The sequence below is a fragment of the Oncorhynchus gorbuscha genome, linkage group LG03, assembly GCF_021184085.1.
Source record: "Oncorhynchus gorbuscha isolate QuinsamMale2020 ecotype Even-year linkage group LG03, OgorEven_v1.0, whole genome shotgun sequence".
NCBI classification, from domain to species: Eukaryota; Metazoa; Chordata; class Actinopteri; order Salmoniformes; family Salmonidae; genus Oncorhynchus; species Oncorhynchus gorbuscha.
The window spans coordinates 85,874,833-85,889,488 of NC_060175.1; the positions used below are offsets into that span (position 1 = coordinate 85,874,833).

General features: G+C 42.8%; 1 protein-coding gene across 3 annotated transcripts in view; it reads left to right on the top strand.

Annotated features, from left to right (window-relative positions):
• The window catches only part of LOC124032087 (coiled-coil domain-containing protein 50-like), a 47,677-nt gene that overhangs the window by 10,281 nt on the left and 22,740 nt on the right, over positions 1–14,656 (top strand). For all 3 annotated transcript variants that reach the window (XM_046344163.1, XM_046344165.1, XM_046344164.1), the window contains exons 3-5: positions 5,654–5,716; positions 5,818–5,953; positions 6,240–6,330. In XM_046344163.1, the coding sequence (XP_046200119.1) occupies positions 5,654–5,716; positions 5,818–5,953; positions 6,240–6,330 (290 nt within the window). The remainder of the gene's footprint in view (positions 1–5,653; positions 5,717–5,817; positions 5,954–6,239; positions 6,331–14,656) is intronic.

The window sequence follows — 14,656 nt, forward strand, 5'->3', positions numbered from 1 at the left end:
ACCAATTTGTAAGTCGCTCTTGATAAGAGCGTCTGCCAAATGACTTAAATGTAAATGTATGTAAATGAAACCAGATTGCATAGCGGAGAAGGCCTTAAAAAGGCAGGGTAGGTCTTCGACTGAGGAGTTGCTTCCGTCTGGCCACTCTACCGTAAAGGCCTGATTGGTGGAGTGCTGCAGAGCTGGTTGTCCTTCTGGAAGGTTCTCCTTAGAGGAACTCTGGAGCTCTGTTGGAATGACTATCAGATTCTTGGTCACCTCCCTGACCAAGGCCCTTCTCCCCCGATTGCTCAGTTTGTCCAGGGTGGCCAGCTCTAGGAAGAGTCTTGGTGGTTCCACACTTCTTCCATTTAAGAATGAGGCTACTGTGTTCTTGGGGATCTTCAATGCTGCTGACATTTTTTGGTACTCTTACCCATATCTGCGCCTTGACACAATCCTGTCTCGGAGCTCTACAGACAATGCCTTCGACTTCATGGCTTGGTTTTTGCTTCTGTGTGTGTGTATACAGTGGGGCAAAAAAGTATTTAGTCAGCCACCAATTGTGCAAGTTCTCCCACTTAAAAAGATGAGGCCTGTAATTTTCATCATAGGTACACTTCAACTATGACAAATCACATTTGTAGGATTTTTAATGAATTTAATTGCAAATTATGATGGAAAATACATATTTGGTCACCTACAATCAAGCAAGATTTCTGGCTCTCACAGACCTGTGACTTCTTCTTTAAGAGGCTCCTCTGTCCTCCACATGTTACCTGTGTTAATGGCACCTGTTTGAACTTGTTATCAGTATAAAAGACACCTGTCCACAACCTCAGTCACACTCCAAACTCCACTACGGCCAAGACCAAAGAGTTGTCAAAGGACACCAGAAACAAAATTGTAGACCTGCACCAGGCTGGGAAGACTGAATCTGCAATAGGTAAGCAGCTTGGTTTGAAGAAATCAACTGTGGGAGCAATTATTAGGAAATGGAAGACCACTGATAACCTCCCTCGATCTGGGGCTCCATGTAAGATCTCACCCCGTGTGGTCAAAATGATCACAAGAACGGTGAGCAAAAATCCCAGAACCACACGGGGGGACCTAGTGAATGACCTGCAGAGAGCTGGGACCAAAGTAACAAAGCCTACCATCAGTAACACACTATGCCGCCAGGGACTCATCCTGCAGTGCCAGACGTGTGTCCCTGCTTAAGCCAGTACATGTCCAGGCCCGTCTGAAGTTTGCTAGAGAGCATTTGGAGGATCCAGAAGAAGATTGGGAGAATGTCATATGGTCAGATGAAACCAAAATATAACTTTTTGGTAAAAACTCAACTCGTCGTGTTTGGAGGACAAAGAATGTTGAGTTTCATCCAAAGAACACCATACCTACTGTAAAGCATTGGGGTGGAAACATCATGCTTTGGGGCTGTTTTTCTGCAAAGGGACCAGGACGACTGATCCGTGTAAAGGAAAGAATGAATGGGGCCATGTATCGTGAGAGTCTGAGTTGAACTGAGGAATAGGAGATTTTGACTGGGTGGAGCCTTTTGTCTATCAAGCATGTGGTGTATATTTAGTTTTATTCACCATTGTCACGCCTTGGTCATTGTATTTTGTGGTTTTGTTATATGTTTGGGTAGGCCAGGGTGTGACATGGGTTTATATGTTGTATTCGTATTGGGTTTTGTATTATTTGCGATCGCGGCTGATTAGGGGTGGTGTTAGGCTTGGCTGCCTGAGGCGATTCTCAATCAGTCAGGTGCTTGTCTTTGTCTCTGATTGGGAACCGTATTTAGGCAGCCTGACTTTCGCTTTGTATTTCGTGGGTGTTTGTTCCTATCTCTGTGTTGTAGTCATCCAGATAGGCTGTAATTAGTTTCACGTTCCGTTCTATTGTTTTTTGTATTTAGATTCAGTTATTTCATGTACCGCGATTAAGTTAATTAAAGTCATGAGTAACCAACACGCTGCATTTCGGTCCGACTCTCTTTCTTCAACAGACGAACGCCGTTACAACCATGTCAGCCCCTGAGTGAGTTTTTTTTAATATATTTTTTTTAAATCCACACTGCAGGCAGAGAAGTTTAAACCCTCTCAGGCTGCTGTAAACCACTTAGATGAAACAACCCACCCACTGCTCTCTTAACTAGCTATTAAAACAAGTTCAGAGGACGGGAGCAATACAGTGGTCATTTTTCTACCTGAAGTTTCAAGTGTTTTGCTCCACTTAAACCTTTAACAACCAGCCTCCTCATTGGCCAGTTAATATCCTGTTACTAACCATGAAGTGCGCCTCTCTCTACACATCAGGCATCACTCTCTCTCTGTGACATACTCTTGTAATATCTCTCTCTGTCCCTCTATTTGACTTTCTGGTGGCTTAAGAACTGTGGGGAGTGGTTAATGGTAGTGATGCACCGATATTACATTTTTTGCAGCCTTTTAAGCATTCTAGTACAGTTAAATAGTTAACACACACAGTGGTCTAAGGCACTGCATTTCAGCGCAGGAACAGTCCCTGGTTCGAATCCAGGCTGTATCACATCCGACCATGAATGGGAGTCCCATAGGACGGCGCACAATTGGCCCAGCGTCGTCCAGGTTTTTGCCGGGGTAGGCCATCATTGTAAATAAGAATTTGTTCTTAACTGACTTGCCTTGTTAAATAAAAGGTTACACACACCACACTGACCAGAAAGTTATTTTGTTTGGTATTTACACGTCCCCATTACCAGTAAAACATAATCAAAACCTATTTCTTTCACTTACTTGCTGTGCTGTTTCGTTGTTAATTTGTTCAGTCGTTTCATTCTAAACCAGAATTTCTATGGAACGCCGTTTGGGTCTTTGTGTCAAATAACACTTTGACCAATCAGGACCTGAAAATGACTGCACGTCACACAATTTAACGCGTTCATACATTTGTTTTACATAGTGTAATCAATGTGTAATAACTTTCACTCGTATTTCATATGTCACAACGATTCATCTATACCTATGCTGGGAAAGTGGTCTCGTGCAGCTGCTGTGCTGGTCATTAAAAAAAACGCTAGCTCATGGATGCAAACAATGTTCTTCCCTAAAAACATAGCAAAACGACATCTGTTTCAGTAGCTATATAGTTAGCTTGCTACCCGTGATTGGGAGTCCCACGGTTCATCTATGCGAAGCTAGGCACAATAGTGGACTTTGCGGTTAGCCTTCAAAATAAAAGTATGGCACAATTCTACTATTTGTATTCGTTTGCATCACTGCCAATGACATACTTTTATGTTGAATGCAGACCGCAAATTCCACTTGTGCCTAATCCTTATTGTGGCTAGCGTCACAATGCAACCCGGTCAGGTCGAGACTCACTAGCCAGATGAAGCTAGATGGCTGCTTATAACGTTAGCTTTGGGCAACAGGGTTAAGTAGCTGGTTAGATATTTATTTTCATGAACTGAAGTTCAATTTCAATAGGCGAACAACAAGTGGCTACCTAGTTAATACTTACTCACAAGGATTCCTAAATCATTGCTAAGAATAATGAAAATGACTGCAGTTTCTACTGGTAATTTTTTTCAGGCTTGTTGTATTGGTGCTAGCTAGGTACCAAGCTAAAGCTAGCTACCCCAGAAGATACGATCAAATAAATGATGCTTTATTACCAACGCGGTATTGTAAACACATCGTTCATGGCCGGTGTTTGCTTGTTTGCAGACATTTGTTGTCCAGCTTTGACAGTGCTACTGTATCTTTTTTGACACTCAAAAGACCCAAACGGTGTTCCATAATATGACAGTATGTCATGAAGCTAATAGCAGTGATGCTGTTACTGTGTAAATCCGGTAGGGCAACGTCAGAAAAATAATGCACTTGGTTGTGTTAACCGGTGCTCGACCAGTCGGCGAAAGCCAACATCACCCACGACAGAGAACGGTTGATTGTCAAGGGCAATGAATTCTAGTATCTTGGCTTTAATGGATTTCACCTTTTGAGTTCTCTCTCTCTGAAATTTCCTTACTCTTTCAAATGATTGCTCGACTTGACTGCTCGATCCACACAGCAGACATTGTGGGCTAGTTTAGGAATGCTGTGTTACACGTAAGCGTAACATTTTACATGGCTTCATTACGTCATGTACCTTCATTATATAGGTTTGCACATCGGCGTTAAATTCAACATCTGCCGATACCGACGTTGGCATTTTTAGCTAATAAATCAAATCTAATTTTATTTGTCACATACACATGGTTAGCAGATGTTAATGCGAGTGTAGCGAAATGCTTAATATCGGCCAATTCCGATATGTTCACCAATATATTGTGCGTCCCTAGTTAATGGTGTAGTAAACTGATCTGCGGTATCACCATGTTCGGCAGTTGGCCAGGCCTGTGATATCTCGGTCACTGTGGCTGTGTAACACAGTCAGACCATAATGCAGCAGGGTGATTTGATTTGGGGGTCAGAGGTCAGGAGTCTTTAAATGCTGCTGTGGAATGTCTTTGGGCCCCTGTCGGCACCTGCAGGGCAAGGGAGTAGACTCTGAAGATATTTTCTGCACCAACTGCTCTGTCCCCTGCAGGAAAGGGTCTGACGATCTGTTTAGAGACTTTTTTTAATGCTTCTCCCACATAAAGACAAATATACCACGGAGTTCAATGAATTTCAATCTAGACTAAATTCTCCCCTGTGTATTGCTGTTTGTGTAAGACTGTGTAAAAAGGTTGCAATGCATAGGAGGCTGGTGGGAAGAGCAATAGGAGGATGAGCTCATTGGAATGAATGGAACAGTCAAATATGTGGTTTTCATATGTTTGACGTGTTTACTGTTCCATCAATTCCATTCCAGTCTTTTACAATGAGCCCATCCTATAGCTCCTTCACATCAGCCTCTGTTGCAATATAGTCTGTGGCTGTAGAGAGGAGTGACAGTAGAGGCACTGAAAGACCTTGGTGGGGCCCAGGCCTGGGCCAGCACCCGGTTAATAACAACGTCTGGTTTGGAGCACTTTTACACTGCAGCTGATGACAATACCAGGCTTGGTGTTCCTCTGAGACTCACTGGGCTTGCCCTCCAGCTCCAGCCACTTTGGTCATCACACTACAATAATAGATCTACCTGTCCCAAACATGCAGAGATGGCTTGTGTTGTGTGAATAGCTGCCTGTTTAGATGTAGGCTATTTAATGACCTGTATACCTTTCCATTGGGACATCATGCAATGGATAACTTTTGTTGTGCTCTGAGGGGCACCAAGTGCTGTGCCAAAAAACATCAACTGCCCACTACATTGTGTCTCTCTCTATTGATTGTCATAAAAGACAAGCGGTCATTTCTTTCCCAAGATATGGCCACATTTTATGACATTGAAATATGAGTTTAAAATGTGTTGCTAAGGTGCATTTATGTCTATAATAAAGCCCTTTTTGTAAAAAAAAACAATAACTAAATAAACTAGTTCTGATTGGCTGGGTCTGGCTCCCCAGTAGGCCCACCCATGGCTGCACCCCTGCCCAGTCATGTGAAATCCATAGATTAGGGCCTAATTCGTTATTTTCAATTGACTGATTTCCTTATTGACTGTAACTAAGTAAAATCTTTGAAATTGTTGCATGTTGTGTTTTTTAAAATATTTTTGTTCAGTATTATTTGACTAATGTTCATGTCCTCTCCTTCAGTGTGCCATGTTTTTGCTGTCCTGGAGGATGGAGCATTGGCACAAAACCTACAGGAACAGGAAAGTAAGTCCATCCCACACACCCCTCACAGTAGTCTGTCAGAGTTACTGTAGTAGGTGGTCCATGGCTGTGTTTGTGTAACCCTGTGTTCCCCCCTGTCCCAGTTGAGCAGTACTACACCACCAACATCCAGAAGAACCAGCTGGTGCAGAATGACATCCGCATCGCCAAGAGGCTGCAGGATGAGGAGGAGGTACAGAGAGCTCAGCACAGAGCCCTGAGCCAGGCGTCTAGACAACTGTAAGGGAACTGTGTTCATTTAAATAAACACTTTGCTCGCACACAGGCACACACACATTTTTCACCTCACTCTCCATGTACCCTCTGTGTTTATTTTATTGTACACTCTGTCACTATGTAAAAAAAACTATCTAGACTGTCTCCATAAACAATTCCTACATAATCTAAACGGTGGGTGTACTTGTGGACCCCTGGCAATATTGTACTTACTGTACATGATATACAGGGTGGTTTGGTCCCTGACAGTAATCCATGCCCCTCTCCACTGTCCCTGCTGTGTACCCAGTGAGGAACAGGATTCGAAGTATGCCTGGATGATCCAGGAGGAGATCCAGAGATGTGCTGATGAGGCTCACAGGAGGGAGCAGGAGGATGAGGTGAGCTGCAGATGTCTTCTAATTTGATTTGAGGAGAAACTTGAGGTTCATAGTGGTTCTTTACAATACTGATAGTGTACTCACTACTCAGTGGATTTCCACTAGCTTTCTGTAGATAATGGAATGTCATCATTTGAGTTTCCCCAGGGACCAAATGGCTCGAAATACAGTATAATGTGGCTCTGTATTGAATGAGGTCACAGTGGGGCTGAATGCTGCACTCTCTGGGCCAGGGTTTACACACTCAGATTTATCTACTCAACACTGGGAGACATCAATCTGAGCAGGCTCAGAGGCCACCAGAGACAACCTGTGATCTATTATTCATCTGAATGACAAGTTAAGCAGTTTCCCTGATAATTGACTGTAGGTTATGCTCCATCCCTCCTGCTCTGTCTCACTGAAGGTTAGTGTGAGGAGAAACATGCTAGGTAGATGCAGAGGCTTTATCTCTACCACTTTGTACAATATCATGTCTAAAATGAGTGCATGTAAGTTTCCACTTTCATGTATCATCTAGTTGGTCGGCTGTAGAAAAGTAGCTGGAATTTTCAATCTACTGTGTTAGAAAGGAGGTATTTGACGAAGTGATCAGGGAGTTTCATGAAAAGGAGCTTCCTTTTATAGATGTAGCTTCTTTCCAGTAAGTTGTAGATAAACTGACCTCTGACCCAGACATAAGGAGAACACCCATTCATTACCTCTGCTTCTGCCATAGTAGTAAGGCCAGACCAGTCCCTACTATGCACACAGGAGCCAGGCCAGGCCAGGCCTCACAATATACACAAGCTGGAGTAGACACAGAGAAGGAGTTGTGCATGTTTGAGAAAACATTCAGTGCGCCAGTATAGGACTGTTTAAAGCTAGACTCTTTAGTTGCTACATCAATATTTGGACTTGGAAATTAATTATATATATATATGATTCTTGAAGAATAGGACTTATCCAGTGCTTTCAAGAAGTAGTCATACCCCTTGACTTATTCCACAGTTGGTGTTACAGCCTGAATTCAAAATGGGTTAAATCGTTTTTTTCTATCACCAATCTACATACAATAATACCCCATAATGACAGTGAAAACACGTTTTAAGAAATGTTAGCAAATTTATAAAAAATTAAATACACCGATACTAATTTACATATGTAAGTATTCAAGCCCCTGAGTCATTAATTTGTAGAAGCACATTTGTCGACGACTATAGCTTTCAGTCATCTTGGGTATGTTTATCAGCTTTGCAAATCTGGTTTTGGGATTTTTCTTCCTTGTAGATTTTCTCAAGCTCTGCTGTTCACCGCCTCTCCCAATCTAATTTAACAATCTTCCAAGTCTTTCCAAAGATTTTCAATGAGATTCAAGTCTGGGCTTTGGCGGGGCCATCAAGGGCTTTCACATTCTTGTTTCGATCCATTCCAGCGTTGCTTTGGCTGTATGCTTGGGGTCATTGTCCTGTTGGAATGTAAATCTTTGCCCCCAGACTAAGGTCGTTTGCCATCTGAAGCATGTTCTCATTAAGGATTTGTCTGTATTTGGCTCAATTCATTGTTCCCTTTATCCTGACCAGTCAGTCTCCCAGTCCCTGCCGCTGAAAAGCATCCCCAGAGCATGATGCTGTCACCATCATGCTTGACGGTAGAGATGGTGTTATACCGGTGATGAGCTGTGCCTGGTTTTCTCCAGAGATAGCACTTTGCATTCAGGCCAAATAGTTGAATGTGTCTCATCAGACAGCAGAATCTTTTGGTCAACGATGTGAGTCTTTCACGTGCCTTTTTGCAAACCGCAGGCATGCTGTCGTGTGCCTTGTTCCTAGGAGTGACTTCCGTTTGGCCGCACTCCCATAAAGCCCAGATTGGTGCAGAGTCTGGGTAGTTCCATATATATTTTTCCTATTTCTCAGTAATGTAGACAACTGTGCTCTTGGAAACGTTCAACACTCTAGAAATGGATGTATACCCTTCCTCAGATATCCAGAGTCTGGGTAGTTCCATATATATTTTTCCTATTTCTCAGTAATGTAGACAACTGTGCTCTTGGAAACGTTCAACACTCTAGAAATGGATGTATACCCTTCCTCAGATATCCATTTGGGAAGTATTCAGACCATTATCTTTTTCCACATTTTGTTACTTTACTGTTTATTCTAAAATGGATTCAAATGTTTTTTTTCCCCTCGTCAATCTACAAACAATAACCCATAATGACAAAGCAAAAACAGGTCTTAGAAATTTTAGCAAATGTATTTAAGAAAACAAACAAGGGAAATGTCACATTTACATAAGTATTCAGACTCTTTACTCAGTGCTTTGTTGAAGCACCTTTGGTAGTGATTACAGCCTCGAGTCTTCTTCGGTATGACACGACAAGCTGGGCACCCTTGTATTTGGGGAGTTTCTCCCATTGTTCTCTGCAGATCCCCTCAAGCTCTGTCAGGTTGCACAGCTATTTTCAGGTCTCCAGAGATGTTCGATCGGGTTCAAGTCCGGGCTCTGACTGGGCCATTCAAGGACATTGATACTTCTCCCGAAGCCACTCCTGTGTTGTCTTGTTGGAAGATGAACTTTCGCCCCAGTCTGAGGTCCAGAGTGCTCTGAAGGATTTCTCTGTACTTTGCTCCGTTCATCTTTCCCTTGATCCTGACTAGTCTCCCAGTCCCTGCTGCTGAAAATCAGCCCCACAGCATGATGCTGCCACCACCATGCTTCACCATAGGGATGGTGCCAGGTTTCCTCCAGGTGTGATGCTTGGCATTCAGGCCAAAGAGTTCATTCTTGGTTTCTTCAGACTGAGAATCTTGTTTCTCATGGTCTGAGTCTTTAGGTGCCTTTTGGCTTGCCCCACCACCACAGAAAGCACTGGGCTAGGCTGAAACACATTTTGGAGCTGCCTCACTCAAGAAAACAAAAGAGACCTTGTTTGTATGTGGCTTTTTTAACTCAATTATTTATACATCTATATATATTACATACACACACACACACACACACACTGTTCAAAAAAATAAAGGGAACACTTAAACAACACAATGTAAATCCAAGTCAATCACACTTCTGTGAAATCAAACTGTCCACTTAGGAAGCAACACTGACAATAAATTGTGCATGCTGTTGTGCAAATGGAATAGACAACAGGTGGAAATGATAGGCAATTAGCAAGACACCCCCAATAAAGGAGTGGTTCTGCAGGTGCTGACCATAGAACACTTCTCAGTTCCTATGCTTCCTGGCTGATGTTTTGGTCATTTTTGAAAGCTGGTGGTGCTTTCACTCTTGTGGTAGCATGAGACTGAGTCTACAACCCACACAAGTGGCTCAGGTAGTGCAGCTCATCCAGGATGGCACATCAATGCGAGCTGTGGCAAGAAGGTTTGCTGTGTCTGTCAGCGTAGTGTCCAGAGCATGGAGGCGCTACCAGGAGACAGGCCAGTACATCAGTACTGTACTGTATTTATTTATATAGCCCTTTGTACATCAGCTGATATCTCAAAGTGCTGTACAGAAACCCAGCCTAAAACCCCAAACTGCAAGCAATGCAGGTGTAGAAGCACGGTGGCTAGGAAAAACTCCCTAGAAAGGCCAAAACCTAGCCTGGTTCTTCTCTAGGTTTCTTGCTACGTGGGGTGGCCAGTCCTCTTCTGACTGTGCTGGGTGGAGATTATGACAGAACATGGCCAAGATGTTCAAATGTCCATAAATGACCAGCGAGGTCCAATAATAATAAGGCAGAACAGTTGAAACTGGAGCAGCAGCACGACCAGGTGGACTGGGTACAGCATGGAGTCATCATGTCAGGTAGTCCTGAGGCATGTTACTAGGGCTCAGGTCCTCCGAGAGAGTGAAAGAAAGAGGGAATTAGAGAGAGCACACTTAAATTCACACAGGACACCGAATAGCACAGGATAAGTACTCCAGATCAGATATAACAAACTGACCCTAGCCCCCCGACACATAAACTACTGCAGCATAAATACTAGAGCCTGAGACAGGAGGGGTCAGGAGACACTGTGGCCCCATCCGAGGACACCCCCGGACAGGGCCAAACAGGAAGGATATACGAGGGCCCGACGTCCACAGGTGGGGGTTGTGCTTACAGCCCAACACTGTGCAGGACGTTTGCATTTGCCAGAGAACACCAAGATTGGCAAATTCGCCACTGGCGCCCTGTGCTCTTCACAGATGAAAGCAGGTTCACACTGAGCACATGTGACAGATGTGACAGAGTCTGGAGATGCCGTTGAGCACGTTCTGCTGCCTGCAACATCCTCCAGCATGACTGGTTTGGCGGTGGGTCAGTCATGGTGTGGGGTGGCATTTCTTTGGGGGCTGCACAGCCCTCCATGTGCTCGCCAGAGGTAGCCTGACTGCCATTAGGTACCAAGATGAGATCCCCAGACCCCTTGTGAGACCATATGCTGGTGCGTTTGGCCGTGGGTTCCTCCTAATGCAAGATAATGCTAGACCTCATGGGGCTGGAGTGTCAGCAGTTCCTGCGAGAGGAAGGCATTGATGCTATGGACTGGCCCGCCCGTTCCCCAGACCTGAATCCAATTGAGCACATCTGGGACATCATGTCTCGCTCCCATCCACCAACGCCACGTTGCACCACAGACCGTCCCGGAGTTGGCGGATGCTTTAGTCCAGGTCTGGGAGGAGATCCCTCAGGAGACCATCCGCCACCTCATCAGGAGCATGCCCAGGCATTGTAGGGAGGTCATGCAGGCACGTGGAGGCCACACACACTACTGAGACTCATTTTGACTTGTTTTAAGGACATTACATCAAAGTTGGATCAGCCTGTAGTGTGGTTTTCCACTTTAATTTTGAGTGTGACTCCAAATCCAGACCTCCATGGGTTGATACATTTTGGGTTGATATATTTTATTTCCATTGATCATTTTTGTGTGATTTTGTTGTCAGCACATTGAACTATGTAAAAAAAAAAAGTATTTAATAAGAATATTTCATTCATTCAGATCTAGGGTGTTATTTTAGTGTTCCCTTTATTTTTTTGAGAAGTATATATGGGACCACCCATACGTAGAATGTATGCACACATGACTGTAAGTCGCTTTGGATAAAAGCGTCTGCTAAATGGCATATATTATTATTATATATTATATATGTATATATATGCAGTTGAAGTCGGATGTTTACATACACCTTAGTCAAATACTTTTAAACTCAGTTTTTCATCATTCCTGACATTTTTATCCTAGTAAGAATTCCCTGCCTTAGGTCAGTTAGGATCACCACTTTATTTTAAGAATGTGACATGTCAGAATAATAGTAGAGAATTAGTTATTTCAGCTTTTATTTCTTTCATCACATTCCCAGTGGGTCAGAAGTTTACATGCACTCAATTAGTATTGGGTAACATTGGCTTTAAATTGTTTAACTTGGGTCAAAGGTTTCTGGTAGCCTTCCACAAGCTTCCCACAATAAGTTGGGTGAATTTTGGCCCATTCCTCCTGACAGAGCTGGTGTAACTGAGTCAGGTTTGTAGGCCTCCTCCTTGCTCGCACATTATTTTTCAGGTCTTTTTTTCTGAGGTCTTGGCTGATTTCTTTTGATTTTCCCAAGATGTCAAGCAAAGAGGCACTGAGTTTTGAAGGTAGGCCTTGAAATACATCTACAGCTACACCTCCAACTGACTCAAATTATGTCAATTAGCCTATCATAAAGGTTCTAAAGCCATGACATAATTTTCTGGAATTGTCCGAGCTGTTTGAATGCACAGTCAACTTAGTGTATGTAAGCTTCTGACCCGCTAGATTTCACTGTATCACAATTCTGTCTGTAAAGAATTGTTGGAAAAATTACTTCTCATGCACACAGTAGATGTCCTAACCGGACTTGCCAAAACTATAGTTTGTTCACAAGAAATTTGTGGAGTGGTTGAAAAATGAGTTTTAATGATTCCAACCTTAGTGTATGTAAACTTTCGACTTCAACTGTATATTACACTGTTTGCAAACTGATATGTGACTCGTATTAATGCCAAAATAACATGCAAGCTCCCCAAAATCGTGTGTGTATATATATATATATATATATATATATATATATATCTCTCGTATAGTTATAAAACCTTTTGCTAAAAATGTGGGGCCCAATGCGCTGCCCCACCTGCCGTGAATGACGGGTCACCCCTGCTCGACGTAGATTTACAGTGGCTTGCAAAAGTATTCCACCCCCCTTGGCATTTTTCCTATTTTGTTGCCTTACCACCTGGAATTAAAATTGATTTTTATAATTTGATTTACACAACATGCCTACCACTTTGATGATGCAAAATATTTTTTGTGAAACAAGCAAGAAATAAACAAATTAAAATAAAAAAAACTGAACTTGAGTGTGCATAACTTTTCACTCCCTAAAAGTCAATACTTTGTAGAGCCACATTTTGCAGCAATTACAGCTGCAAGTCTCTTGGTGTAGGTCTCTATAAGCTTGGCACATCTAGCCACTGGGATTTTTGCCCATTCTTCAAGACAAAACTGCTCCAGCTCTTTCAAGCTGGATGGGTTCCGCTGGTGTACAGCAATCTTTAAGTCATACCACAGATTCTCAATTGGATTGAGGTCTGAGCTTTGACTAGGCCATTCCAAGACATGTTTCCCCTTAAACCACTCAAGTGTTGCTTTAGCAGTATGCTTAGGGTCATTGTCCTGCTGGAAGGCGAACCTCCGCCCCAGTCTCAAATCTCTGAAAGACAAACTGGTTTCCCTCAATTTCCCTGTATTTAGCGCCATCCACCATTCCTTCAATTCTGACCAGTTTCCCAGTACCAGCCGATGGAAAAACATAATGTTCTCTGGGTGATGAGAGGGGTTGGGTTTGTGCCAGACATAGTATTTTCCTTGATGACCAAAAAGCTCAATTTTAGTCTCATCTGACCAGAGTACCTCCGTCCATATATTTGGGGAGTCTCCCACATGCCTTTTTGGTGAACACAAAACGTACTTGCTAATTTTTTTCTTTACGCAAAGGCTTTTTTTCTGGCCACTCTTCCATAAAGCCCAGCTCTGTGGAGTGTACAGCTTAAAGTGGTTCTATGGACAGGTAGTCCAATCTCCGCTGTGGAGCTTTGCTGCTCCTTCAGGGTTATCTTTGGTCTCTTTGGTTCCTCTCTGATTGAATGCCTGCCTGGTCTGGTCTACATTTTGGTGGGAGGCCCTCTCTTGGTTGGGGGGTGTTGTGGGGCCATCTTTGTTTTTTTTAAATGATAAGGGATTTAATGGTGCTCTGTGGGATTTTCAAAGTTTCTGGTATTTTTTATAACCCATCCCTGCTCTGTACTTCACAAATTTTTCCCTGACCTGTTTGGAGAGCTCCTTGGTCTTCATAGCTTGCTTGGTTGTGCCCCTTGCTTAGTGGTGTTTCAGACTCTGGGGCCTTTCAAAACAGGTGTGTGTGTTTATATATACTGAGATTGCACCCAGGTGGACTTTATTTAACTAATTATGTGACTTATGAAGGCAATTGGTTGCACCAGATCTTATTTAGGGGCTTCATGACAAAGGGGTGAATAGAAAAGTAACTTTCTTTCACTTCACCAATTTGGACTATTGCCATGAAATTCAAATAAAAATCCATTTAAATTACAGGTTGTAATGCAATAAAATAGGAAAAACTCCAAGGGGGGTGAATACTTTGCAAGGCACTAAGTAAAAACTGTAACTCTGCAACTCAGGAACATTCACGGTCTTCTTGGAAAGCAGCTCCAGTGTAGATTTGGCCTTGTTTAAGTTATGGTCCAGCTGAAAGGTGTCTGGTGGAAAGCAGAAAAAAGCAGTTTTCCTCAACTTTTGCCTGTCCTTAGCTCAATTCCAATATTAATTTTAATGCTGAAAACTCCCTAGTCCTTGCTGATGACAAATATACCCATAACATGATACTGCTACTACTGCTTAAAAATATATGGATTTGTATTGAGTAATGTGTTGAATTGGATTTTCCCCATACAAAACACATTCGGGACTAAGAGTGAATTGCTTTGCCACATTTGTTTGCAGTATTACTTTAGTGCCTTGTTGTAAACAGGATGCATGTTTTAGAATACTTTTATTCTATACAAGCTTCCTTTTTTCCACTCTTGTAAATTAGGTTATTGGGGAGTAAGTCCAATGTTTATCCATCCTCAGTTTTATCCTATCACAGCCATTAAACTCTAACTGTTTCAAAGTCACCGTTGGCCTCATGGTGAAATCCCTGAGTGGTTTCCTTCCTCTCCGGCAACAGAGTTAGGAAGGAAGCCTGTATCTTTACAGTGACTAGGTGTATTGATTCACCATCAAGTGTAATTAACTTCACCATGCTCAAAGTGATA